Source organism: Nesoenas mayeri, assembly GCF_963082525.1.
Source record: "Nesoenas mayeri genome assembly, chromosome: Z".
In the NCBI taxonomy this organism is placed as follows: domain Eukaryota; kingdom Metazoa; phylum Chordata; class Aves; order Columbiformes; family Columbidae; genus Nesoenas; species Nesoenas mayeri.
The window spans coordinates 61,447,832-61,475,589 of NC_137542.1; the positions used below are offsets into that span (position 1 = coordinate 61,447,832).

The 27,758-nt window shown below is 42.9% G+C and overlaps 2 protein-coding genes across 3 annotated transcripts in view; one reads left to right on the forward strand and one right to left on the reverse strand.

Moving 5' to 3' along the window:
* The window catches only part of THBS4 (thrombospondin 4), a gene marked incomplete at its 5' end in the record, with an annotated part of 39,476 nt that extends 25,767 nt beyond the window's left edge, over window positions 1-13,709 (reverse strand). The window contains 4 exons of the mRNA XM_080362892.1: window positions 3,811-3,916; window positions 5,003-5,250; window positions 9,341-9,544; window positions 13,622-13,709. Coding sequence (XP_080219018.1) covers window positions 3,811-3,916; window positions 5,003-5,250; window positions 9,341-9,544; window positions 13,622-13,709 — 646 coding nt within the window. The remainder of the gene's footprint in view (window positions 1-3,810; window positions 3,917-5,002; window positions 5,251-9,340; window positions 9,545-13,621) is intronic.
* A 4,686-nt stretch (window positions 13,710-18,395) lies between these two features.
* On the forward strand, window positions 18,396-27,657 carry MTX3 (metaxin 3; the record flags this gene model as incomplete). Of its 2 annotated transcripts, none has more annotated exons than XM_080363103.1 (9): window positions 18,396-18,477; window positions 18,980-19,049; window positions 20,631-20,707; window positions 22,225-22,317; window positions 23,355-23,537; window positions 23,688-23,764; window positions 25,459-25,616; window positions 26,028-26,116; window positions 27,547-27,657. In XM_080363103.1, the coding sequence occupies exons 1-9, from the start codon at window positions 18,397-18,399 to the stop codon at window positions 27,655-27,657; spliced, it is 939 nt and encodes a 312-aa protein (XP_080219229.1). In that variant the 5' UTR covers window position 18,396. The 2 variants fall into 2 exon arrangements, with proteins under 2 accessions (XP_080219229.1, XP_080219230.1); XM_080363104.1 differs by having other exon boundaries at window positions 27,521-27,595.
* Between the last annotated feature and the right edge of the window lie 101 nt (window positions 27,658-27,758).

The window sequence follows — 27,758 nt, forward strand, 5'->3', positions numbered from 1 at the left end:
TTTTAACCCAGTGACAAAGAAGCAAAAAACATGTTTGGCACAGTAGCTCATTGTAGTTTCTGTTTGAAGCTCACTTCCTGAGTTCGTAGATCTCTGGAGCAGCTATTTGTTTACTTCTCTAAGTCTGCATGTCAAAACAAATTTCACAAATATATGCTCTTGTACTTCTACACAGGCAGGATATTTTGATATCATGCCCAATGGCTTCAGAGAGGTTTATTGATGTGTTACTTTTGTGAGTATTGAAATCTTACATGAAAAATGCTTTTCTTAATATTTACCTCATTTTTCTGTACTTCAAAGCATGTCTAACTGTTTCCAAACATTCTAGCGGGAATCACCCAACTCATCACATACTACATTTTCTTCCTTTCATATTTTCTTATCAAAACACTGAATTTAAAGACTTGGGAACTACCTGTTCCAGAGCCTGCCTCTGCTCTAGTCTCAATCTTGTCTTATTTTTAACTGGAAGGCAGCACAACTTAATATCATGGGTATTTCAGAATCCCAGAGTGGAACTTTGCACACAGGCTGTCAGGACAGATGCAGGGGTCTGTTCTTGGGGTTTTTTTTGAGGTTTTGTTTGGTTATTTTTTCCTCTACTCTTGTTATTGAAATCTGCAAAAAATTTTCGAGATTTCACATACTGTTTGTTGGCTAGCATCTAAATCAAAACCAAATCTATTCTGTACAGTTCAGTTTTGCAGGCTGTTAAACTTGAAGGTGGAATAAGCAGGTTATACTGCTATGAAGTACATGTCCCATTTGCAAATTGATACAACACAGCAGAAACAGATGACTTTCCACAGTTGTTGGTGGCTGTGTGCGTTTTGGGTTTCTTTTCCCCTATTTAAAGCTAAGACCTACAGCAGGCCCTACCTACAGCATAATGACTGGTGATCAGTGGTGAGAACTCAAGAGAGGCCTTCCAGGGAGCTGTTGGTCCACAGTATATCCTGGGGTGGCTTTTCCCAGGAGTGAGCAGGGTAAGCAAAAGGTACAGCCTGAAGCTATACAGTTACTTGGTCCTACTATGTCATCTCTCTTATCCATACTCCACCTACTGAGGCGACTCTGCAGTTCAGCCAGTCCATTGCTCTGTACTCTAAGCCAGCAACGACTTGAGTAACAGAATTCACTAGGTCAGGTTGCTCTGTCCAACCTGACTTTCAACATTTCCAGTGATGAGGAACCCGTGACTTCTCTGGGCAACATGTTCCAGTATATGGCCCTGGATTTAGAGCAGGCGACTACCTTCATTGCACACGTAACTGGCCCAGGCAAGGCAAAGACACAAGCACTAGCTTGTGCAGTTGCCAGTCAGCATGAAATGCCTCATAGATAATTCTTCTAGCTCTCCTGGCAGCAGCACTGGCTCAAGTACCTCACTTGCCTCCATCTAGCAAAGTCAGAGTCCTGAATTGTCAGAGATTGTGGTTACTTGGCCATAGGTCGAGCCATGATTAAAGCACAGATGACAGCTGACAAGAGAACAGTTTCCTGTCAGCCTGTAATCCTCCACCAAAGAAGTTGCTACAGAAGTTGCACATAGAACTATGAAGAGGCAGGCTCAAAGTAAGCAGAAAATACCTCCTCAGACATGTTCTGAATTTCTTGCCAGGAAACGTTCATGCAGACAGATGGACAGATTCATGGAAGGAAACATATACTGAGTACAAAACACAATGGCTCTACCTAAGTCAAGAGCTCTGTATGCCATGAACTGCTGGAAAACAGGAAGCATCCAGGGAAAACCACATTGTAACTCCATTCTCTTATACTCTTGCCCTTGGGTCTATATTGGCATACTGTCAATTACAGTAGCTAGGTTAAAAGAACACTTTATCTGGTGCAACATAGCTATTCTTTTTAAACTACATCAGGTTCAGGTACTCTAAATGAACTAGATGACCTCCACAGGTCCCTTCTGACCTGGAGGTTAGATGCCTCAGTCTCACAGACTGAACTTGGAGGGAATCCTGCTGCCACCATGGTGAGCAACAACCAGGCACACAGTCAAAGCCACATACAGTTATTCAGGTACAAAGCTCTCCAAAGGATTTTGCAAGTAATATGAAAAACCATGCTTTTACCAAGATACACAGGTCTCGCACTCCTATACGGCTAAGCATTTGCACTCCAGCTTTTTCTGGCTGAAGGAAAAATTGTGGTTATCTAATATATTGCTCATGTAAAAGGGCAGCATGAAGCATATACAAAGTGCAAGGCAGCTGAGTTAATATTGCTGTTGGAACATTTGCGCCTTTTCCTTTGGTGGATTTGACTATGTAGATTTTGAATATATTAATGTGAGTTGTTCTGTTATTATTATTACTAATATGATACTAATTTCACTTGAAGATTATAAGCAACTGAATTTGAGAGGCTCAGCCAGGCAGAGGTAGGCAGGGAGACACAATATCTCTATGTATTACTACCATTTGTATTACTGATTAATGAGCAAAAACAAATGAGAAAGCTGCAAGTCTGCAGTCTGGAAACCTTGGGCACAGAGCTGTGAGCTTTTCCAGGAAGAAACAGTGAATTACCCCTCCCTTCTACATGCAAATGCCTGTTCATTTAGGCAGAAAGAGAAACTTTTGATGATAAAACTCTGTATTTTTTGCCTCAGTGTACATACGTTAAGGAGCGAGAAAACAGAAGCATATGCAACTGAGGATTTACACAGCTAAAAGGCAAAACAGATTCTGTTATCACTGCACACCGATGCCTGCATTCATGTAGTGTACCCAGGAGGCTCTTATTTAAAATGTATGTATCTTGTCTCTATTCTAATCAAAAGTAGCAAGGCTGCAGGGTTGGGTTTGGCATGGGAGACAGGTAAGGGTGTGAGAGAGAACTTCTCATGGATACTATTTCAAGCCTTGGCCTCACTTGTTTTTTCCCCATGACTGTCACGTTAACATATTGCACCTGCAGTGTGAACCCATTCTTCTCCCTCACACCTGCAGCAGAAAGGCAGATCCACAGAGACTAGGAAGGGGTACAGATGGGGCGGTCTAACCCAGATTTGCTGTGTCAAGAGGTTAGAGAGAACCCTTACCCATCACAGGGCATTGCACCCAGCCCCTACGGACCTGCAGGGATCACAGCAGCCTCAGTTCCATCCTTTCCTCCCTCCTCTCAGCTCAGCCTCCACAATGGTCAGCACAGGCAGTAATGGAAATGGCTTTAGAGCAGATTTCCAGTCCAGCAGGTGACAAAAGCCTGGGCTAACTTGCAGCAGGACTAGTGGCTGCCTTGCAATGGCTTTTCCCTCACGGACCTGCAGGTTTCATGTCGCAGCCGTAGCAACAACACGATCTGCGGTCTCCTGTGTCTTTCTTCACACCTTGTTCCTCTCCTCTCTGGGACACTCCAGTGATCAACAGAAGACCAATACTGGCCACGTGCATAAGTACTTTGATACGTCTTGTCTTCATAAAGCCTGTAGCAGTTGATCACATTTAGGACTACTTACTGTCTGCAATGTGAATGCTTAAAATATCATTACGCTGACACAAACAGATACAGATCACAAAAGTATGTCTTCCAAATTAGGCTAATAAGCCTCTTTTAATCATTACAGACTCCTCCTTCCCTAGGACAACAACTTATTGCTTTATCACCAGCAGCAGTGACTGTTTTCTCTCCAAACTGAGCTATTTCTAAAACACTTACAGGAAACTATCGTGGCTGTAATTTGGTCTACATAGCTTCTCCACATTTTTAATATTCATCGCACTGACTAGCTTCTTTGCACTGGTACCTTAAAGAACAATATTGACTCCTGGTTGCAGGCCTTACCAGTGTACTGAGAAACAGGCTCAATTTGCTGAAGAAAACAATCTTGCAGGTTCCCCACTTCAGCAAGTGTTCCTCCAGTCACCATCTTCAGCTCATCTAGTGCCTCCTGGACTCACAAGAAAAACAAAGCTTATAATTTTTGTACAACAATGGAAAAATGCAAAATATAAGACAAAGCAAATTAATTTTTAGAGAGGTTGTCCACTTCCTAAGAGTACCGGTCACCTATGCCACCCCCTTCAGGACCACCCAGCACCATCTGATCTGTAATAAAATCCCCAATCTTTGACTTGCAGATTTTCACATAGCTGTGGCTTTATTTTGAACTTTTTTTTTTTCACTATTTCAATTCACATGATTTCACACACCAGAAAGTTCATGTATTTTTATATTTGTGGCATATAAGAATTATTTTTGCCATTCCTGTTGAACTGAATCCAAAGCAGTCTCTTTTCCGCCCTCAAACAGGTCTATATTCATGTCAGGAATGTGGGCACCTTACTGATTGTCCATAAAAAGGCTCATTTTCAAGCCTGCAATGAAACAAACCAATGGGGCAACCTTGGAGGCAGAATGCCTTTGCACCTTCTAATGCATATTTTGTATTAATGATGACGGAAGATATTGCTTACATCAGACTGCTGATACAAAGATGACAAGAAGGTATGACAACCCGTGGCTGGCAGACAGAGGAAGAAAAGCTATTGCAGTCAAACAGATCAGGGTGGGACTCTCACATCATGTAAGCCTTCTTCTTTCATCTTTTTAGTCCATGTGACTTAATGTGCAAAGGAAAGCCACATGCACAGCCAAGCATTGCTCATATTGAAGAGTTGTAAGCAGCTGATGAAGAACTGCCCTTACCATCAGCTAGGGCCTTGTAAAAAGTCCAGTTGCCAAGAAACACCTGGACTGAAGTAAGGGAGTTAGTAATTTTTACTTTCTTTTAATAAGCTAAAAATTCTGTTTAAAACAAATAGCATAACTATTACTGGGTTCAATGAAGCTAGGATTTCACCTGTTCCATAGAGAACTTATATTTACATTTATTTCACAAGTTAACACTCAAGCATTACTGAATCACCATTGTACAGAGCTTGGCTGCTGGGAGGGCTGAGGTCTGGACTCAGTGATCTGGAGGATCCTAGTGATCCCTTCAGGTGCTCAGCCTGCTCACAGTTCTTCCCCTCACCTGTGGCTTCTCCTGGAAAGTTCGCAACTCTACTGCTGACGACCTCAGAGACAGCGCTGAAAATGCCTTTGGCATGTCCTGAACTGCCCCTACTTGCAGGCAGTCCAGATACAGCTCCATTGTGCTCGATCCCTGCTGCAGGCCACTCAGCCACAAGATAACAGCATGAGGTTTCCCATCAGCCAAGTGGATGTTGCTGAAGATCACAGAATTCAACCTCCCATCGCTCTTCAGGTAGCGCAGCACAACTAGTACAGAACACACAGAAGAGCTGTCAGAGGGCAGCAGATAACCCAAGGCTGATCAAGGAAGATACTATGGAAATCTGCAATTGCTATGGTATTTTTCCACATCAGTTTTTGTAAATGTGTCCCATGTGCAGATATAAATGGTAATAATAAATGGGATATTGACCCTCAGAGCAGGATTACCAGGGCTCTTGCACAACTGCCCATTTGCAAAACACTACTGCTTGCAGAGCGTTTTCTACTGCTTTGTCCAGGCCTCTCTAACTGTCTTAACCAATGTCACCTTACAGGGCATAACATGCTAAAATACAAGTGGTAAATGTAAAGGGTGCAGTGGACAGCCTGCAGTCAGCACTTTGGCAAGTACATTTCCGATAAACCTAGAAATACTCTGCAACAGAAAGGTACACCTGGAAAAAAAATCAGTTTCAGCAATGGATACTGCATTCAGTTAAGCCATCTGACAGTGTATCAAAATGCATCATTAAAGAAATCAAAGGAAGCATGATTCCAAGCCAATGACTTGCATTTCTCTGTAACAAATGGCAAGTAAAACCAAAATATAATGCAGAAAAGAGATATTCCACCTAAGGATGACTAAGCCCCCTCTCAGCTATTTAATGCATTAGTGAACGACCTACTTCATAATACATACAACAAATCCTCATTTTATGAAGTAAAATGCCCCATCAAAAAACACAACAGCAGACAAACAAAACCTCTTACATGCTGTGTAATATTGAAAAAAAAAAAAAGTCTCTTTCCTAAGGAAATTAGACTGGTAAGTTAGGATCTGCAAGCTAAATCTCTTAGATCAGCTACCTAGTTCTCTCCACAAAATCTCTCCCTGGCTCTCCAAACACACATCTGCGGAAGCAATGAGCTGAGTGCCACTAGACAGTGTATAGCCACCCTACAATATCAGACAGAATTAGTTCCAAAGACTCCACTGGTCACCAGCCTGCATGCCCCTTATTTCCTGCTGATGACAGGAGCCAGACTGCACAAACACTGGGCACCTGAACAGTGAAGTGCTGGCTCTTGCGAACATATGTTTGAAGTTCACAAAGGGCTGCTACTGCTGCATCAAGTGAGGGCTCAAAAATACTTTAACCTTCAAGGAACACCTACATTAACACGAGGTCAAATAAAAATTCTGGATATAGCAGAGGAAAAACTGTTATTAGCTTCAGAGCTAATAACACCTACTGAACTCATCCCATTTCTACTCATTTCACAAATTACCTTCCCATCTCTCAAGTACTAATGTACTATGATGCTATCATACCTCTGCTGGTGACCTTCTGAGTTAACTGTGTACATGTTCCTTACTATTTTTCTAATTCCTTATTCTAAAGATTCAAAAAATCCAGATCTACACCAGAATAAACATGGCAGGGTATGTCTACACCAGCGCTAAAGTCCCAACAGCTGTGATCAATATCAGGAATGTTTTCACTGTTGTCTATGTCAAAACACTGCCAGAGTTGAGATTTCTGCAAAGGTACATGAGGTCACCAGTAACTTCCTAAAAGGTAGTATTTCGTGGCAAACTCAAAGATCTGGCAAGACAGAGTACGCTGCAGACATTTTACTTATGCAAGTATTATGCACACCTGGTGGTATGAAAGCAAGGTCTTTGGATCTGGGCCCCGCAATCAGTGCAACCAAATGCAGCACTAAGCTAGAGAAGGAAAGCGGTGGTGGCACAGACTAGAACAGACCCTGCCAGAATATTTTCAGGATAAGGAGTAGTCTGGCTTGGATGGAGGATCAAGTATTCCTTCCTCAGTCAAAGCCAAATATCCATCTGGTAAATTAGAATAGGCTTTTGAAGGGAGATTTTCCTGGACCACAGTCTCTGACTCCGTAAGATTTAACTCATCAAGACCCTGCATTACATGTTTGCCACTAGGACACGCTACACTGACATTCATCAAAATAAGTGTCTCATCTGTACTGTTTAGAAAACAGATTTTCAACGAAAACACCAATCCTAACAGTAAATACGAACTGTTTCACAGAGTTGTTAAACTACATCATGTTTAGGCACTTAGTGCTGTTTGTTCCATAAAAGAATCATCAAAAAAGGATAAGAAACCCATAGAAGCTGTTTGCCTCTGAAAAGCACATTGGTCTAACCAAAACAAGTTGATCAGTTGCCCAGTAATTCAGATCTGTGTTTTAAAAACATCTAGATGTTATGACCATTTTAATATCAGGTATTCCACAACAAAACCAGAACATGAGCAAACCATTTGGAACACTGCTCTCAAATGTGGCACTTCAAAGGCTAACTAAGGACTGCTTTCGGCTACTTAGATCAGATTTGGGTGCACAGGTAGAAATACCACACAGAGGAAGCACTATGCACATATGCACCCTCCTAAAACCATAGATATTTAGACCCTGCATTTTGCTAAGATGTTGACATTGGCTCACCACTTAAGTGATAATCTCCAGTCCTGAGAGGATCCCAAATAGCCTCGACGCTCCATACTTCCAGCTCACATTATGAACTCCTGGATGCAGTTTAACTTACTGTACAAAGGAGCTATATGGAACACTTAACGCTTCCAGAGAAACCACATGTGAAAACACTGCCAACTACTTTCACACTGCCATGTCTCTTAAACAAGGTGTTTTAAAGTAATAAGGAAGCAAAGAGACCTCCACAGAACAGCCTTGCTGTGAAATGCCTCCCTCTGTTTGATCAGTCCTTTATAACTGGTAGGTTACAGACGCCATTCATCTGCTCAACACTGGTCACTCACAGAAGGAACTTCTTCATGCTGCCTACCTCTATGCCATCATCCTGTCACAGACTTTCCTCATATACAACACTAACATACTAAGGACAAAAACAAAAGAAGCCACATAACCTTCCACTAGAAAGTCTCTTAAGTCTGTATCAGTAACCATCAGGCATGCAGGTATTCTTGAAAATCAAGAGAAGAGTTTGATATGTATATAGATGTATTTGTGTGTATAGATATGCACTCCTATATATCTGTATAACATTTCCACAAATCATCATGTGTGTGAGAGGGAAAGATTGAGTATGCGTGATCTATCATTTATTTAGCAATTAGGTAAGCCAGTGTTAGGAATTGTATGACACCTACTGATAAGGCTGTCTGACCATGTGTTACCGACCCCCAACACACACAGAGCACGAAAGTTCTTATTTCCTGACCTCAGAAAGATTTTGGCAGACCTGATAAAACTACCCAATACTTTATCTAACTCATTCCTCTACGTTTCCCAAGTGAAAGGTGTGCTTTTCTTCAGCATATAGAACAATCTTCCTATGTATAAACTGGAATTTCTCAGTCAGGTTTCTCAGTATGCAGGACTCAGCTGCCTGATTACAAGATTGGCAGCAGCAAATTATCTGAGCAGTGGTGAAGTCAATGGAGCAACAATAATTCACATCATTTGAGAGTTTTTCACTGAACCTTAAAATTGCAATATATCCTAGATTTGGTCTAGAGATTGAGGAAAGCTCTCAATTTCTAGAAGTCTGCTGAAGTTCCTACTCTGACTCCTGATTAACTCATTTCAATAAATGGACAACAAACACTTTAATTCACCCAAAATCCTGTAAGTGCTAGGAATGTTTGTCATGCATAGTCACATCTAAACTCCAGGGTCAGCAGAGCAAGAACTTGCCTTTCATATGCATGAGGCAGCATGTGCGTGTGTCCCTAACATTCCTGAGTAATATGAACCAGTGATTGTCCCAAGGGGAAAAAGAAGAAGAAAAAAATTGACTCCTGTCTACATACTCCATTTTTAGCTCCTTTCTCAGCGTTGCTCAAAGTAAGCACCACGGCAAAGTGGAGATACCAGCTGTCAGGTCAACTTCCCCCACCCAGGAGAGAGCAGCATCCAGACAGAGTGGGAAAGAGAAAAGGAGTGAGAAGGGATGTAACCAACACTTTTATCTTGCGAGGGAGGGCCTGAGTGGTGACAACATGCAACAGGAATGACTCAAGCACAAAGGTTAATCTCAGAGTTTTCAACATCTGTGACAACAATAACTATGGATCCAACACTACTTTTCCCTTACATGCTCCAAACAACTCACCTTTATTCATCCGTCCCATTACTGTAAATTCAAAATACTTATTATTGTCAGCTGACGAATACAGGCCAAATACAGTGGCCGTGCTCTTCGGCTGCAGTTTGAATGTTGAGAGCAAATATACATCATCCAGCGTAGAGTCACCAAGTGCTTGTTGCAAGAAGTTTGTTACCATTCTCTTGTTGGCATAAGGAAGAAGGTCAAAAACTGAAAAATAAGCAAGTTTCAACAGCAATTTAAATATAACAATGACCAAAGAAGCATGTAGGCTGAAGCCATCCATTGGAGATTGTACGCCCTTTACTATTTCCATATAGATACTTTAAAATGAACCCAAGTTGCCCTACTAAAATAAAAAATACTAAAACAAAAATTAACAATACGAATATAATCTTTAAAGATCACCTAGTCCAATGCCCCTGGCGGTGGCTTAAGCAACCTGACCTAGTGAAAGATGTTCCTGCCCCATGTCAGGGGTGTTAGACTACATGATCTTTAAAGGTCCCTTCCAACCGAAACTATTCTATGGTTCTATCAAAATATCATATAGATTTTGTTGCAACTGATCCTCTTTCAGCAATTTTTTAAAAAAGCAATTGTCAATAATTCATTAACAAATAAATATCTAGTCTTCAAATTGAGGTACTCAAATATTTTTAGGGCAAATCTCTAAAATTCTTCTCTTCTTAGGATGCACTTCAACAGAAAGCTTTTTATCTTATTTCTGCTTTCACAAATTCAGACGCTTATCTTCACACTTCGAGTAGACTGAGGATCCAGCATCAACATTTTCAAATGGATTTCCACTGTACTTATCCTAAGAACCATTTTGATGGCAATTTCAGGGCACCAACTAAAATAGTAAAATGCCACGTAAGCAATACAATGTTCATAAACTCCTTCTCACTTCATTGGCTTCTCAGAAGATACATTATATACAAAAGACTCATCTTTCCCTTCCAGCACAGATAACAATGAAGGACAGAACTGACAAAAAAAGAATAACCCTGAAGGCATAGTGAAAGCTGTTTCAAATTTTTCTTTTAATTTTTACAGAATGCATCTGCAAAGAGTCTAACATTATACTCATATATATGTCAGCTACCCAACTGAAACACTGAAACAAACAGCTCAGGTTTTCCTTAATATTCCTAAATCAGTGATGTCTCCAAACTCAATAAACTATTCCATTAGGTTTCTTGATAATCTTCTATTTCAACCCCGTACCGTTCAAGCAGTGAATGTATTATACCCTTCCAATGAAGTCTGACAAATTACTATGCACGAGTGTCATTTGAATACAATGGCATATCTAGCCATTGTACACCACTGCCATTCCACAGGCTTAACAAAGCTGGGCTGTGCTTTTCTCCCAGACCAGCACAATCTTGTAGAGCTGCCACTGGAGAAGAGCCACAACACCATGTAGAGAGCAAAGGCACATGGCAGCACACCGCACCTCACCTTGATTCAAGCCCATGGTTGTACCACTAAGTATAACTTCAAAGGCCAAAAAAATGGCGGACAATTGCAGATGAGTCTTTTCTAGCCAGCACAAGCTCAAAACTGTCACTGCCAACTAAGGTGATGGGGCCATCCTACTGATACAGTGTGTTTCCATACGCTACAGGCAGAAGGAGACTGAGGAGCACTCAGAGGACAATCACAGAGTTACACAGATCTTCCTACAGCCATGTGGGAAACCTTGTTCCCTTATATTAGAGCCTGGGTCTCTGCTGCTTCCATTGCTCATTCTGGAGCATCCATTCATCTAGACACTAGTGTAATTTCCAAAAAAGAAGATATTTTTTCCCCTTCATCTCATGAAACCATTAACATACAGATCATCACTTCCATTTGGTCCAAGGATCCCATGGCTCTGCTGAGAGTTCTCAGGACAAAAAGAATCAGGACCTTGATTTGTATGCACTTGTAATAGTTTTGTCAAACAACTAGGAAACACATATGCAACATGGACATGGTCAGAGGACTTCTCTTTCATTCTATTCAGACTTACAGCATCACACTGAAACCAGTGACCCAGACAGCAGAGGCAAAAGGCTGGATGTTTCATCATGCTTAGCGCACAGAGAGCAAAGCAACTGCCCAAGCAAATGAAACGCAAATCACTACTCTGTACAACAGCATTTTTCAGGTAATAATAATCCATAAAATAAAAGCAGTGTCTTCTCAGCCAGAGCACTGCCAATACAGTACTTAAGTCTTTGACAGCACAAAATATAGCTACACATTTTGTCCAGTCCTGCTAGGTCTATTGGCTGATTTTATCTCAATTCCCGTGAGACTAATTAATCCCTGCCAGAGTCAGACACTTAAAAATGGAAGAGAAATATTACAAAAGTAATGACTAAACACTGGCAAACTTCTGTCTAACCTTACGGAAAACATTTATTGAAATTTTTGAAATTTGCATATTTAAATGAATGCTCAAATCTGTTTGGTAGTTGCATTCTATAAAGCACATGGCCTCAAACAGCAGATGCAGTATGTGATCAGATCCATCCTTCAGCATAAATTAACCACATGCTAGCAAAAGTGGCTATCAGAAGAGGAATGGGGTTATGAAAACTCATTTTACATCCTTGGTAGAGCTGGCAGAGAGAGACAGCTTTTAGACCTTACAGAGACAATTGCTTGTTTGGAAGGAACGAGAAAGAAAGATCCACATGGATTTCAGATTTCATTTTTAGAAGAATCTAATATTTTTGTTTCTATGCCTGGAAAGCCAGACTTGAAAACAAATGGATAGAAAAGAACTGCCAAAGCTGAAAGGCACAAACAGCTGGTTTCAATCTGCGCAGCACAAGTGAGCGCTTGGGCATGCCTCGGAGCGTGAGCGAGCAAACCCACCGGGCTACGCTGAGCCCACTGGTGAAACGCACCAGGAATCCTCTCCCCTGCACACTTTCTGTTATTTTTAGAAGGGAGCTGCTCATCTTCCTATTGAAATGATAAAAAGGGATCAACTACACCCTCAGACAGTGGAAACCGCTCTTTACAATTCCTGCCAAAAACACCAAGGCAGGCTCTTCAGATGGGAGCTAAAAGACATGAAAGGAAGCACTAAGAGGAGAAGGCATGAAATTAGTAGCACAGGAGAGAATAGAGATCAAAGTAAAAGACACTTTCCTTCCTTTAATTCTGCCCCATGTCACACCAGCTTTTTGAGACTCTCCAAGGTTCTTCTTGGATCACAACTAACCACAATAATAGTAAATGTGAACACTGCTCCACTGCTGCTCAGCACTTTTGAAGATAATTAATGGTGACATAGACACCTGGAGTGAAACCCTAGCCCTATTTCAATGTTTTCTGCCTGATGTAAGAAGGTGAAAATTTCACATGCTGAGAGTGGGGTCTTCCACTGGCCACTGCTCCTGACAAGCTAGAAACCTGTCTCTATTTTTTAAAACATGGCAATACACTACTTTTGAATATAACACTTTTCTGAAATGTTTTTACATCAACAAGGACTTTAGTAAAGGCTTTTAGAAATCAAGCTAAATTAATCTGATTGGCTGTCTTTTGGATCGGCTTCACTTAACTAAGGAATAACCAATTAAAATGTCAAACATAATTTTATAAGACAATGGAGGGGGTTAAACATGCAGAGAGAATCAGAAGCAGCTTTAAGGCTCCTGGAGCAACACCAAATTGCCCAAACTGCTGCACTTAGCTGAGCTGGTCCCAGTACCAACCTGCTACTGGAGAGCGATACCACTCGCTTTATGCAAGCTCACAAATAAGCAGCTCTTGACTTACTACGTGTGTAACCTTGCCAAAGTAATGTTGGTTTTAGAAGGTACCTGTTTTCCTATGCACTTTATGAGGTAGTTTTCACAACGAAATTTTGTAGCTTACCAATTCACTTCTCATTTATGAGAACTTAAAACTGAAAAAGTGCTGCTCAGACACGTCCAACACACCTACCAGCATCCTTTTAAAACCAGATGACTTTTTGGGGATTTTAGCAGTGCTGGCTGATGGAGCGGCTACGCCGCGACCTCCTCCGCTTCCCACCGCGAGGCCGGCGGGGCAAAGCTCGGGAACGGGCGCCCGCGGGGCCGGGGCAACCCGGTGGCGGAGCGGCCGCCCTCTGCGCCCCCTAGGCTGCGGCAGCCCCGGCTCCGCTCGCACCTGCAGAGCTGGCGATCCCCCAGCCACCACAGGGCTCCCGGCGGAGGGGTCGGGACCCTGCAAACCCAACGCCGTCCCGAATGAGAGAGGGGAAAGAAACGTTTGCTAAACCAAGGGGGCCCTTACCTCGGGGGGCGGGCGGGGCGGCGCGGCCCGGGCACAGCTGCAGGGCGAGCGGCAGGAGCAGCAGCGCGGCGCCACGCTCGCACCCCATGGCGGCCGCAGGCCGGGCAAGGCGGCGGAGGACGGCGCGCCGGTCCGCTCCGGGTCCCGCCGTTTAACGGGGGCGGCCCCAGGCCCGGGGAGGGAGGGCGGCAGGCGGCAGACCATTGGCCGGGACTCCCCCTGCCCCCGCGGGCGGGAGGGGGCCGCGGCGGGGTAGGGCTGTTCCTGCGGTCGGGGTCCGCGGTGGGGGGCGGCCGCGGGTCGGGGCGGGGGCGCAGAACGGAGCGAACCGGCGGGGCTCGAACCGGCAGCGTCGGTGGGAGAGCCCGGGTAGCGCCGGAGATCTTGCCGAGGTCCAGCAAAGTCAACACCTGTCGGGATCCCGACTGGAGCCTGCCCTTTGAGGAGCCATGTGAACTGAGACATGATTAATGGCATTGAGTTCAAAACGGACCGGGGTGCACTGGCGTGTAGGCTTGGTCTTGGTAGCAATTTAACTCATCTACTTTTCCTAACTGAAGAGTGTCACCAAAACAAGTTGTGCAAAGCATATAATCTGCTCCTCCATTTCATTTAGAGAGCTCAGGAGCACTAGGAGAGCTCAAATTGAGCAGACTGAGGCTACTAAAAAGGTTGCTTGTTTTAACAAATCACTAAAGCTGATGGCTGAACCAAAGTCAGTTTTTAGAAAAAAATTCTGCTTTCAACTATGACAATTTTCAGTATCGTGTGTGGCCCTAGGGTGTCCCACTGTTTCTCTTTTACTCCAGGAAACTCCAGCCTCTGTGTTGCTGACATTAAGAAATAACTAGAGCAAGTGAGCAAGCCCCTTTGGGTCTCAGCAACAGTTCAACCAGTTTCCTCCATGCCCATGGGAAACCACTCATCAGGCTGGCCACTCTGCTCCCACCGTGCAAAGGAAAGGGTCTCCCACAAGACCATGGTAGAAGAGCTGCAAGGCACTTCTCCCACTCTGGAGCTGGCAGCATGTGGTGGGCTTCTCAACCTGCTGCATGGTCCTCTTTGTCCTGTGCCTCTCTGTGTGTGCCTCAGCCCCTCTGTCACATCAGAAGAAACCCAGGAAGCTATGGCTGGCCCCCTTGCAGGTTGCTAACACAGTTGGAATAGCTGGAGCTGTCTGATATTATTTACATCATCAAAAGAAGGGCAACAATAGGAGGGAAATTTTATGTTAAGTAAGAAAAGTAGTGTTGACTAATATTCAGTCATGTTGGACTTGGTGTATGCAACTAACGAGCACCACAGAGAACAGCCCTTGGGGGGGTCATTGTGTGGGAGGCAAGACACAGCACGCCGTGGGACTGGGGCTGCGGAACGCGCTGCCAAGGGTCTGCCCGAGCTGCTCCGCTGCCACACAGCACAGGGTGTGGGCTCCTCTCCAATGCAGGTGCAATGAGATTTTCAAATACCTTCAGCTGCCCTATATTCACATGCCCTTTATTTGGCCTGCATGCATGGTATGTACCCTATAACACATCCTGTTTCTTAGCTTATTTGTGTAGCAGTGTTGACCCACTCCTTCAGTTGCTCATTTCTTTCTCTGCCCATTGCCAGGCTGGAAGGTGCTCCCCCATATCTGCTGTGTCCCAGCTCAGGACTGTTCTTCCTCTTTGCCCTGCTGCTCTTTCATATGTGTCTCCACACAACAAGAAGTGCCTCAGCATCACTCCCACCATCTGTACCCCTGCAATGGAAGTGACAGGATGACATGGTGGTGTCACTGGGCTAGCAGAGAGCTGCACAGTGGAGTCAGAAAGACAGAGCAGCAGATGCAGAGTGCTATGGAGCCAAGGAAAAGAGGGAGGCTGAAAGCGGTAGAGCAAGAGGCAAGGACATGGGACAAAAAAAGGAAGAAGTAAGGACTTACAGTGCCACAAGCTGTCTAGAAAGAAGTCTGAGTCTAGAACTCATCCTTGACCTAAAGGATGGAAACAGCACAGATGCTACAGAGGCTAATATGTGGACCGAGAGCCACACCGATGTTTCTCTACTATCTATTAAAGAGAAGCCCTTCATCACCAAAGAGCATTCTTTGAAAACATAGGCTTAGATGCCTGACACAAAACCATCATGAAGGTCTGCAAAATCATCACAGTTCTGTATTAAAGTGTTCAGTGACTATAGCACACACACACACAAAAAAAGAGGATAAAAGGACAGTAAAGTTTTGCTGTCACCTACCCAAGGGAACACTGTCAAATTATTTGCAACTATTTACTCTGTAATTTATTTATCAAAACATACTAAAAGTTTTCTTGAAGAATTCCATTTTCTGTCAAAAACATTTTATTAAATCATTTTAACTTAGCATTTTTCTCTTCTGATTTAACTACAGAGGACACTCTTGCATTGATCCCTATCAACCCTCTGGGAGGATGATATTGTTTGTAGTGTTACATACCCACTAGTGTTAGATTTGTGAGGGCCATATTTTAGTTTTGCTCTACATCTGCTAATTCTTTGTGTTTATTCTCCAAGAATGCACACGGAAGCAGTATTTTGCAAACAGAGTATGCTGCATAATACAGTATAACAGAAAGGAATCAGTTCCCAATGTATATAAACAGAAACTTAAGTCCTTGCTTAGATAAACTTAGCTGGTACACATAAAGGACACGGCAATTTTTCCAGTTTTCATTGCTATACTGCGTTTTATTATTGGAGTATGTTACAGACTGAAGGGGATTTTGTGCTCAAGCAGAACCTTCTTTAAGGGATTTTCACAAAGTATAATGTTTATCTGCTGTCTGGAAAGGAATATTTGACCTTCTAATTGTCCTTTTCAATAAAAACAATGGAATACTAGCTATTGCTTTTTCACTCCTGTATCCTCTGAAGTACAAACTGCAGCTTATCTTACTGGAGGTTAATATCTTGGGCAGGTGTCAAAATGTTATCAGGAAACTTTCATAAAGCCAGTAGCATTTCGTAAGGAAGTTTCCTACAGAAATTTATGACTTTTTTTTTTTTTTTATATAGGATCTGCAAGTAAACTTCAGCCATTAAAATATTTGTTCTGCTTACTTTACGTTAATCAGTAAATTTCTAAGCATACAGAATATAGAGAAACTGTCAACATTATAGATTTTGCTTTACAGAAGTGTCTGTGACTTGTCTGTGATTTGTCTGTGGCAAATTCCAAGTAATGGGGTAGGGAAAGCAGAAAGAAATTTCTGCTGCTTAATTCAGTTTTCATATTTTGCTCCTAATATGCTTCAGGAGACTCCCTGTTTTTATGGAATTATATGGATGATTAAAAATCAGGATTCATGGGAAATTAACATAGCGATCTTAATGCAAGTGAAATATCAGCTCTAAAGCACATCCATCCATATTGATGTTGAGACTTCTGGGTTTGACCCTGCCACATTTTCAAAAATTTTGTAGAACATAAGGTTTCAAACACGGGTTTCAGATAAGCTTTGCTTTTTCAGAAACACAAATTGAAGCCCCACTTTTTCAAGTCAAGGCATATATCCATTCTCAATGCAGCTATTTACTTCTCATTTACACTAATAGGAATTCCACTCAGGCAACCAAGAGGAAAAAGATCCTGAGGAGCTTTTGGATGGGGGGAGGGAAGATGCAGATTGCCTTTTTTCCCCTCTGCCTTGGCTCTGGACTCCACAACAGCACAGAGACGAATTGAGCCCTAAGGCAATGCAAAGAAAATTTACTCTCCTATTTACCTCCTAAGTCCTCTTGCACCATGCCTTGCTAAGAGCCATACACTGGCTCATCCTTCTTATAGAAACAGCTGTTTGGGGCTACAGCTGTTTGGTGCCACCCTTGCCTGCAGAGCTTGCACATCTCAGTGAGGTGATTGCACGGTGAACCAGGAAGGCCAATGGCATCCTGGGCTGTATTAGAAGGGGGGTGGTTAGTAGATCGAGAGAGGTTCTCCTTCCCCTCTACTCTGCCCTGGTGAGACCCCCATCTGGAATATTGTGTCCAGTTCTGGGCCCCTCAGTTCCAGCAGGACAGGGAACTGCTGGAGAGAGTCCAGCGCAGGGCAACAAAGATGATGAAGGGAGTGGAGCATCTCCCTTATGAGGAAAGGCTGAGGAGCTGGGTCTCTTTAGCTTGGAGAAGAGGAGACTGCGGGCTGACCTTATTAATGTTTATAAATACGTAAAGGGTGAGTGTCATGAGGATGGAGCCAGGCTCTTCTTGGTGACAACCAAAGGTAGGACAAGTGGCAATGGATACAAACTGGAACACAGGAGGTTCCACTTAAATATGAGAAACTTCTTCACAACGAGGGTGACAGACACTGGAACAGGCTGCCCAGGGAGGTGTGGAGTGTCCTCTGGAAATGTTCAGAACCCGCCTGCACACATTCTTGTGTAACTTCATCTGGGTATTCCTGCTCCCGCGAGGGAATAAGATGATCTTTGGACGTCTCTTCCAATCCCTAACATTCTGCGATCCTGTGGAATGACGGTGTTCCAGGGCGGGCGGCGTTTCCTCAGGGGGCAAGGGCTGCATGTCGCCGACGCCCCCTCCCCTCAGCGACGCCCCCAGCGGTCCCCGCAGCACTGATGGGGGCCAGGACGCCCCCCCGCCCCGCCGCCCGAGGGAGGACGGCGGCCCCTCAGGCGCGCCCGCCCCGCCGCCGCTTTCTCCCGCCCCGAGGCGCGGCCGGGGGCGCTCGGGCGCCGCCATGCGAGGGCAGCAGCGGCGCGCTGCTCGGGCCGGCGCGAAGGGCGGACAAGATGGCGGCTCCCATGGAGCTGAGCTGCTGGGGAGGCGATTGGGGGCTGCCGTCCCTGCACCCGGAGTCTCTCACCGTCATGGTAATGGCCGGCGGCCGCCACCCGCCCCGGCAGGAAGGGAGGGGAGGAAGGGAGGGACGGCGCCCGCGGGCTTGTCTGCCGCCGGCACGGCTGACCCAGCGGCTCTTCCCGCCGGGAGAGGCGGCGCCGCCGCCGAGGGGCGCGCCCGCCCTTGTCGCTCCGAGGCCGGGCCTGTGCCGGGCAGGGGCCCCGCCGGTGCCGCCGTGCTCAGCGTGGGGTGAGAGGCAGCTGGGCTGGCAGTGCGGCCCGGCGGGGCGGCCCCGGCCCTTCCCCCGCGGGAGCGGCGTCCCCGCGGACCGTGCGTGTTCCCCCGGGACCCGCGGGCAGCGCTGCGGCCCCTTCCGAGGGCTGCGCGGCCCCGGCCGCCGCGGCATCCCCAGGAGCGCTGTGGCACCGCAGACCCACCGCAGCGTTCGCGTCTAGCCCGACGCTGTCCAAAAAACATCTGACACCTTTCTTACTCACACTGACTCGATTTGTCTCCCTGGAATCTTTGTTTCAGGCTTATGCCAAATTTTCTGGTGCTCCCCTGACAGTGAATACTATAAATAACTCTTGGAGAGCTCCGAAAGGTACAATCTCTGCAGTTTTTATTCTTTCAATCGCAGCCACATTATAAATACAGGTTCCCATTTCTGCGTTGTTCCAGAGTTTTCTTTGGTTTTGTGTTCAGGAGTGTAACCCACCCCAGTGAAGGCTACCTACTTTCACAGTGCATTGATAAATGATTTCACAGGAACAAGTGTGATGAATTTGTGGCAGTAAAATTATGAAAGACATAAATAAAGTGCCTCAAAGGACACTTAATATGTGTATGGGTGAAGCGGTGGCCAGTCAAGAAAAGAGCAGTGCCAAGAACAAGCCTGTTTCTGCCAGGCAGTCTAATTTGATGGTACAGTGACAGCATATTTTTAAGCTTTTTGCACTTTGTATATTTATAATGATAATAACTGGACTCGTGTATGGAAACAGTGTTCTTTAATTGTGTATAATTTAATGGGCTGGTACAGCTGGAAGTGGAATGTGAGCCTCAAAGAGTATGCCTTGCCCCAGGTGGGATTTTTAGTACTATGCTGAGGTAGAGAGGTTGACTCAGAAAATGTGACTTAACAACCTAGTTGCCACAGAAGTTGAAGAGAAGGTGTCAGAGAGGACTTTGTGTTGGATACTTCTACACATCGCTTGGGTGTTTGCTCAGCCTTTAAGTTGTTGTCTTGCTGTGTTCCAGACAGTTAAATCACTGCAGGGTAAGAGTACTGTGTAATTTACACTTACTACATCATCAGTTTAGGCATTACTATATCCATGCAAAAGTCATGCCTTTGACTCTTGCTCTTCAGTGTATTGTTTTCTGTTAGCAGAAAATACCAAGAACTAGCTGTGTGTACTTGCCAGAAGTTCAGTGGGTTTCTTCATAGCCCAAATATGTAAAATCCAATTAAAAACCCCAGATCCAAATACTGTTACTGATGATTGATACTTTAAGAGTATTTTGCAGCACAGTCATGTTGGGATTGTTGTGAATATGCTGTGAGATAGCCCCTGTTACAGAGATGTTACACTTTATAGCCTTTGATCCTGCAATGTGATGGGTGAAGGCTGACCAGTAAGCTTCTGGCAGGAGGCAACTACTTGGTTGATGTAGTAAATCATGGTTATGCAGTGGTAGCTCGAGCAGTGGTTGTAGCAAGGCTAGAGAAAACAGGTGGTTAAAATGGATTTGTAGGAGAAGAGCAGGAAGAAATTGCAGTAGGGGGAAGAAGAGGCCCGGAGCTGCATAAGTTGAGAGGGCAGTTGGACTGGGTTGGAATTGTTGTCTTAAGATGAACATCTGAAATCCAGCCTTGTTCTCAAAGTATCAGATATCTAGCAGAAGAGATTGGATTCAGTCTGATTTGATGTGGTGACTTTTTTATATATTGTTATTAGCGAAGGCCACAGTACATTAAATAAATTTGACAGGCAAATTCACTAACAGAGAAATTTGTTTTTAACAAAACCAGGACAGTGACCTTGGTGGAACTCCCTTGCTACGTAAACTTTAGTTTATGTGCATGGTATGGAGAAAAGGAAAGCAGATGTAGTGACTGATTGCTTTCTAGTTATGTTAGAACTCATCCATATAAATTGACTGTATTATTTATGCCTTCAAGGAGATGTACCAGTCCTGATATCAGAAGACATTGTTATTTCGCAGCCAGCAAAAATACTAAACTTTTTAAGAAAGCAGGTAGGTCTGTTTCAAAAGATTTGTTTTCTTTGCCTTGTCCCCTCTATATGTTGATATAGGCTTCTGAGAATCTGGAACTCAGTTTAGACCCAATGCTTTGCTGTTTTTCATACATGCATAAGAATTGCAAAATAGTAGATAACAGTTTTCTGTTTGAAAGTTTGATTGTTGCTTATGTGAAAGATTTAAAAATAGGCACAAGAAAACTGTTGATTGAAAAGGACAAGAAACTGGCCTTAATTGATCAGTTTTTCACTGAGTTTCCTACTCTTAATTATGACAGTTTTAACATCGTTATGGCTTTGCAGGCCTAGGATGTAACAGTTTGGGAAGTGTAGTTTTAACTGCTTAAATGGATAATCGTCTCCTAGTACTCTTTTTTTAAAGGATAATACATACAGTGTTGTTTTTAATCTATGTAGATTTTCTATAGCTTGTAGCATTAAAATGTCTGCAAGTGTTTCTTGATGCACAGTATGTTATTGTGTAGTCAACTCTTGCATGCCTTTTGCAAATCTATTGATGTTTTATTCACAATGAAAAAAGCTACCCGATTTCTTCTTTTCACAAAGTATAAAGATGTCTAATAAAGCGTGGCGTCATCTTTTGATTTCTAAGATTGTCCTCCAGCTCACTGTTCTGCTTTTACATTAGAAATTCAGTCTCTGCCTAGTCAAGAAGATTATCTGATGAATGCCATGTTAGTGAAACTTTAAATCTTTCGAGAGAGGAAAACAGAATCTGAAAACTGTGCGTTTGAGATGGGATCTTAAACAGTTGTTTTAAATTAAGGAGTTTCATAGCCATTTGTATAACAGATTCCTTAATGCTCGGAAAAAAAAAGAAAAAACTATTTGAGTTAAAGCATAAAAATAATATGCTTGCTTTTCAGATATCTATCTAACAAACATGACCCTTTGTTTCTGAATTAACAAAGTGAATTGCCCTCCAAAAAACTTATCAACCTTTTTAATGTACCTTAAAGGGATTCAGTATCAGAATTAAAATCTCAGTCAGCTGTGACGACGTTAATTTACCTGTGCATTTGGTCCTTCATATTGTTAGTATCCCATTTCTAAACTTCTAGCTTGGTAATTAACAGCAAAAGATGGGAATGCTTGTCTTTTTTTTATGATTACATCAGCTTAAGTGCTAGATGCTTCTTCAAAAATAAAGATGAAGACTTACCAGAGGTTTGCTGCATGCCTAAGTACTGAAAAATTTCCTCTGTATCACTGGAAAGTTGCTTGGAAAGCAATGAGAAAGAGACAAGAGTTATTTTATGAATAGGAGGACCCAAAAATCTAAGAATGGGAAAGTGGAAACGGGAGAAGCAAGGTTGTTTGACATAGCTGACTTGAAGTGTGAAGAAATTCTAGTGAGCACATGCTCTATCCCAAAAAATGTTGTTGTTTTTACTCACTTGATAGCTGTTAAGTTTGAGGGTTGCATTGATTATCTTTTTGGAAAGTTCTGTGTAACACTATTCATAGTATGTATTTTTTTTTTATTGGTAGAAGTATAATGCTGATTATGAATTGTCTGCAAAACAAGGAGCTGATACACTGGCATATATTGCACTACTTGAAGAGAAACTGCTTCCTGCTCTGGTAGGTATTGAGAAATACTTTGTAACAACCAGAAATTCTGGAAGTGAATGCTACAAGAGGTGCCCCACAGGAGAGACATTAAAGTCCCTCAGTGATAGTCCTGGCTGGAACGTATTTGTTTTGTTAGTCCAGTTTTGGAAATACTGCCTAGCAATTTCTGAAAAGGAAGGAAATGTGTATGTCTGAGATCTGAAGTAATAATAATACATTTATGAAGGACATTTTAAAAAGCCACCTACAAATGCTTTTTCTTTTTGATGCTTTTTTGGGAAACGGTATCCTGAAAACAGCTTATTGTGGCCGTTTTTTGTTTCATTTGATTCTTTTGAAAAAGCGTGGAGTAAGATGTGGTGTGTCTAATGTGGGGTGCACAACTGTGGAGGCCTTTTGAACTGTTCGGTTAGAACTTTTGAGGAATTAAAATATCCATCAGTAGTTTCATTTTTCATTTCTAAATAACAGCTGGGCCACATGGCCTCACCATATTAGTCTACAGTAGAGCTATAAAAATACCCAGACACTGGATCTCTTGAATAACTTTGGCTTCAGTTTGTAAAGGAAAAAATATTCTGACCAAGTTATGTTATAGGCTATCTTCTTCAGCTGACCCACAAGGTCATTTCAAAATGTAATTTAAAAAGTAATTTTAAAATGTACTTTAAGATTTGTATAAAAATTTTTAAAATATGAAAAGTTCAAACCCAATCCTGTATGTCTGCAGCTTTTTTTAATGTATTTTCTATGTAAAGTGTGTGTATGTATATATACACATACATAAACATGAGTGTGTATGCCATTTATGCGTGTGTATATAGATGTATGTAATATCTTTGTTGTTTCTATTTAGCTGTTTCCTTAATTATATACTCCTACACTCAAAAGGATTAGTATAATCCTTTATGGAGCCTGATTGCCTTAAATTACAATAATTCTTGGCACTTCTGCTTCTCTAACAGACATCTTACACACCAAGCTTTTAAGAGATGTGTACTATTCTTACTCAGATTCCAGTCGTGTTTGTCATTGTGTTGATACAGCTGCACACTTTCTGGGTTGAGGCTGAAAATTACTCCAGTGTGACAAAGCCATGGTTTGCCTCAAGGATTGCCTTCCCACTGAGTTTGTATCTGCCTGGAAAGATGTCCAGGGAAGCGCTGAACAGGATCCTGCTGACCAGGGGCGGGCCTCCACTCTACAGTCTCGCTGAAGTAGAAGCACAGGTACGTGTTGTGTAGTAAAGGATTTGTAAGTTGGTGCTGTCAGAGACAAGAACTGAAACAGTCTAGCAGCACTCTGTCAAATTATGAACAGTGCTGTGTGTTCAAGCTTTGCTACACCTAGGGCTCTTAAACAGTTTTGTGTCTCGTCAGATATACAGGGATGCCAAGGAGTGCCTAAATCTCCTGTCGAAGAGACTGGGAACATCTCAGTTTTTCTTTGGAGATATGTGAGTGTGATTTTTTTTGTGTGTATGTGTTATTAATGACTAATAAAACAGGTTCCACGTGACTCTGTGCTGCCATCCAGCGGGATCTGGACAGGCTGGAGAGTTGGGCGGGGAATAACCTGATGAAATTTAACAAGGGAAAGTGTAGAGTCCTGCATCTGGGCAAGAACAACCCCAGGTTCCAGTATAGGTTGGGAAATTACGTATTAGAGAGCAGTGTAGGGGAAAGGGACCTGGGAGTCCTGGTGGACAACAGGATGACCATGAGCCAGCACTGTGCCCTTGTGGCCAGGAAGGCCAATGGCATCCTGGGGTGTATTAGAAGGGGGGTGGTTAGTAGATCGAGAGAGGTTCTCCTTCCCCTCTCCTCTGCCCTGGTGAGACCCCCATCTGGAATATTGTGTCCAGTTCTGGGCCCCTCAGTTCCAGAAGGACAGGGAACTGCTGGAGAGGGTCCAGCGTAGGGCAACAAAGATGATGAAGGGAGTGGAGCATCTCCCTTATGAAGAAAGGCTGAGGGAGCTGGGTCTCTTTAGTTTGGAGGAGACTGAGGGGTGACCTTATTCATGTTTATAAATATATAAAGGATGAGTGTCAGGAGGATGGAGCCAGGCTCTTCTCGGTGGCAAACAATGATAGGACAAGGGTTAATGGGATCAAGCTGGAACACAAGAGATTCCACTTAAATTCGAGAAAAAACTTCTCAGTGAGGGTGACAGACACTGGAACAGGCTGCCCAGAAAGGTTGTGGAGTCTCCTTCTCTGGAGACATTCAAAACCTGCCTGGACATGTTCTGTGCGACCTCACCTAGACATTCCTGCTCCAGCACGGGGATTGGACTAGATGATCTTTTGAGGTCCCTTCCAATCCCAAACATACTGTGATACTGTGTGATTCTGTGAACACTTCAACTTTTTTTTGTTTTTAAACCTGCTAGAATGTTAAAAGTGCTATACAGTCGTTTTGTGTCTCACCCTCTGCTTTTGACATAAATCTGAATGAGTGAAAGGTACAAATGCCATTTTTAACTAAGACAACGTGGTGTCTCCCTTATCCTACACTTTTTCACAGAGGGGCAGATGCTGCTCACAGCTGCTAAGAAAATGTGGGGTGCTTGATGAGTTAGTGTAGCACTAGACAATGCAAGTGACTGAGTGTCATTTGCTGTGCTTGTATGTAGAAAAAATACTCTAACCCTTAGGTGTTACCACTGCCTTCATGAGAGGGGAGTGTAGGGCCAGGAATGCTCCTTTTCCTGTCGTATGTGTACAGAGCAGGAGGCAGATATTGCCTCAAACGTAGTGCCACCAGGTCCTGAAAAGGATCATCTTCTGCTTCTTTAGCCATGAAGTCAGACCACTTCATTAGAGAGGATCCTGTCCCCCTTGCACACAGCTTGGCTTTTGTGGTGCCAGAAGTATGTTTCGGAGTGGGTTTTTTATCCATGTGTATGGCAGCATGACTGGATTTTAGTGCTGAAGTTACTGTTTCAGCTTGCCAGCATGGTCCTAGTTCAGAGGTGCTGAAATCAGTAGATGGTCTGTACAAAGCATTTATCAGATTGATATGGAGAGGTGGAATTCCAGAAGAGCTGATTATGTTGTGTTTGACATACACAGAAAATGGTTACGTTGTAGAGATCTTAATGTCTTACCTCAGTCACTTTGGTTTTTTGTTTTGTCACTCTTTTCAGGCCTACGACTTTGGATGCCTTTGTGTTTGGTTTCCTTGCACCGATTTATAAAGTGTGCTTCCCCAGAGTACAGTTACAAGAGCATTTGAAACAACTTCCCAATCTGTGTCAATTCTGTGATGATATTTTAACTTGCTACTTCAGGTTAACTGTCTCAGGTAAGCTGTGTTTCCTTTCCCCCATTTGTCCTGTATGGTCTTGTTTGGTTTAAGACTCCAGGGTTCCACCTGTGAACAAAGGCAGAATTAGATTTTATGTAGTTTTTGCTAGAGCTTTTGTGGGGAAATGGGGAAGGAAGACTTCTAAAGTTGTGTAGAAAGGACTGAAAATTAAAAGTAAGGGTTAATACTCAGTCTCTGTCAAGCATTGGCAAAATGCACCTGTATCTGCGTTATGACTCGTGCTTAGCACTTCTGTTTTTCTCACATGGAATGGCTTAACCACTTAAATTCTTCTTATGATAAAAATACTACGTGAACTTTCTCTCCAATCTGGGTTTATTTTTTTAAGGACTTAAAAGCTTTTGTAAATATCTTTTCACTCTTCCTCTTTCTGCCTTCACTCTCCAGGCCATTCTCCGGCTGGACAGGATACAGCAGATGCTAATCTGCGGAAACTCACACAGCTTGTAAATAAGGAATCCAACTTGATTGAAAAGGTTACCTTTGCTTCAGTCTCTAGTTTTCCTCCTTCATTGTGGTTACCTTTTTGCAGATATTCTTGCATGGCAACTGCAACTGTGTAATGGACGTTTTATTTTAATTGCTTCTTTTCTACTGAGTTACTTTGTGTAGAGAGGCAGGAAGAATATTATGTCATTTGAAAGGAATAATTAATGAAGCCTTGTACTTAAAAAGTATTTTTATTACAATCAAAAGAACATTGTCTTGCAATTGTGCATACCAACAAAAGAAGAGTGTCTTTCCTCAAGTGTACTTTCCAGCAAAGGAGGGGCTGAATGTATTGATCAAAACTCGGCAATGGTCCTGCAAGTTAAGACCTATCGCCAGCCATCCTTGCTTCCAGCTGAGTGCTGCAGTCACTAACCCACAGTCACTCTTTCTTCTGCTTGTTCTACTTCCAGCTTTTATTTCTTTATATTCTTTGTTCCTAAGGCTGTCACTTAGCACCTATCAAAAGCTATACAACTTATGTGAAAAATACTGGTGAAGAATTAGTCTTCTGATGCAGATAGAATACTTTAACTAGAAGGACAGAAGGCATTTTTTCTTGAAAAAGATCAGTATGTGATATAGACCATTAACTATGATCAGCTTCTATAGCATTAGATATTGATTGTATCTCCTCTTTGTGGTATTAAAGTGTGGCTGTGGAATTTTTAATGAATCAGTTATATAGATATTTGTCAGGCACGATTTAGGTAAAGCTGATCCTGCCTTGTGGAAGTGGGATGGACTGGACAACCTCTGGGGATCTCCCCTGTGCTGTCTTCTGTGATTCTGTTTATTCTGTATTAAACAGACTCTTTTTGATACCGTATTACACAGAGGACATTAGATGGATTTCCTATGAAAATGTAAAATCTTTATATTCAGAGATTAATATTAACCTGGTTTTGAAAAGGTCTTTTAATGAGTTATTTTTATTAAATACCTTTTGAAATCTGTAACTAATCTAACTTTACCCAGCATTTCTAGAACATTTCTGATTTCAAAAAGGTTTGTTCTTGAAGGTGCTGAACATGCAAAAGCATCCATTGATGTTAGCAGTTTGAGTTTTGATGTGCTTTGTAGCAGCTTTTGGCTATTATACTATAGTAAAACTTTGACCTCTTAGAAGAAGGTGCTTCTTTCTTTAGTAATCTTGACAGAATGATTTGAGCAGAACCACATCTATTTGTGCTGGGTTTGATGCACCACATACAGATAGAATGAATAATAACTCTAACACAAGCATATATTTGAGAGTGGAAATGAACCAAGACATCAGTTTTGCCTGGGCCTGAAATAACAGGGTGAAAAAAATACCCCAAACCAGTATTAGTGATGGCAGCCCTGACAAATAAGACTAATCATATGATCTATATTCTACTGTTTGCCAGATCCGGCTCTCATTATTTCTCTGCAGATGGACGACAACCTTCGTAAGAGTCCTCAGCATCCCCCTCGAAAGCTAACAACGCTCAAGCTTGCTGCAGGTGGAGAAGCAAGCAGTTCCTTGAATCGTCTGTCACCTTGACAGCTTTTGTTGCCCATACACGTGTTTGCCTTCAACTCTTCTGAGTGCCACAGCACATTTTTTCACATGAATGTTGTTTTGCAAGGGAAGAATCCACTAAA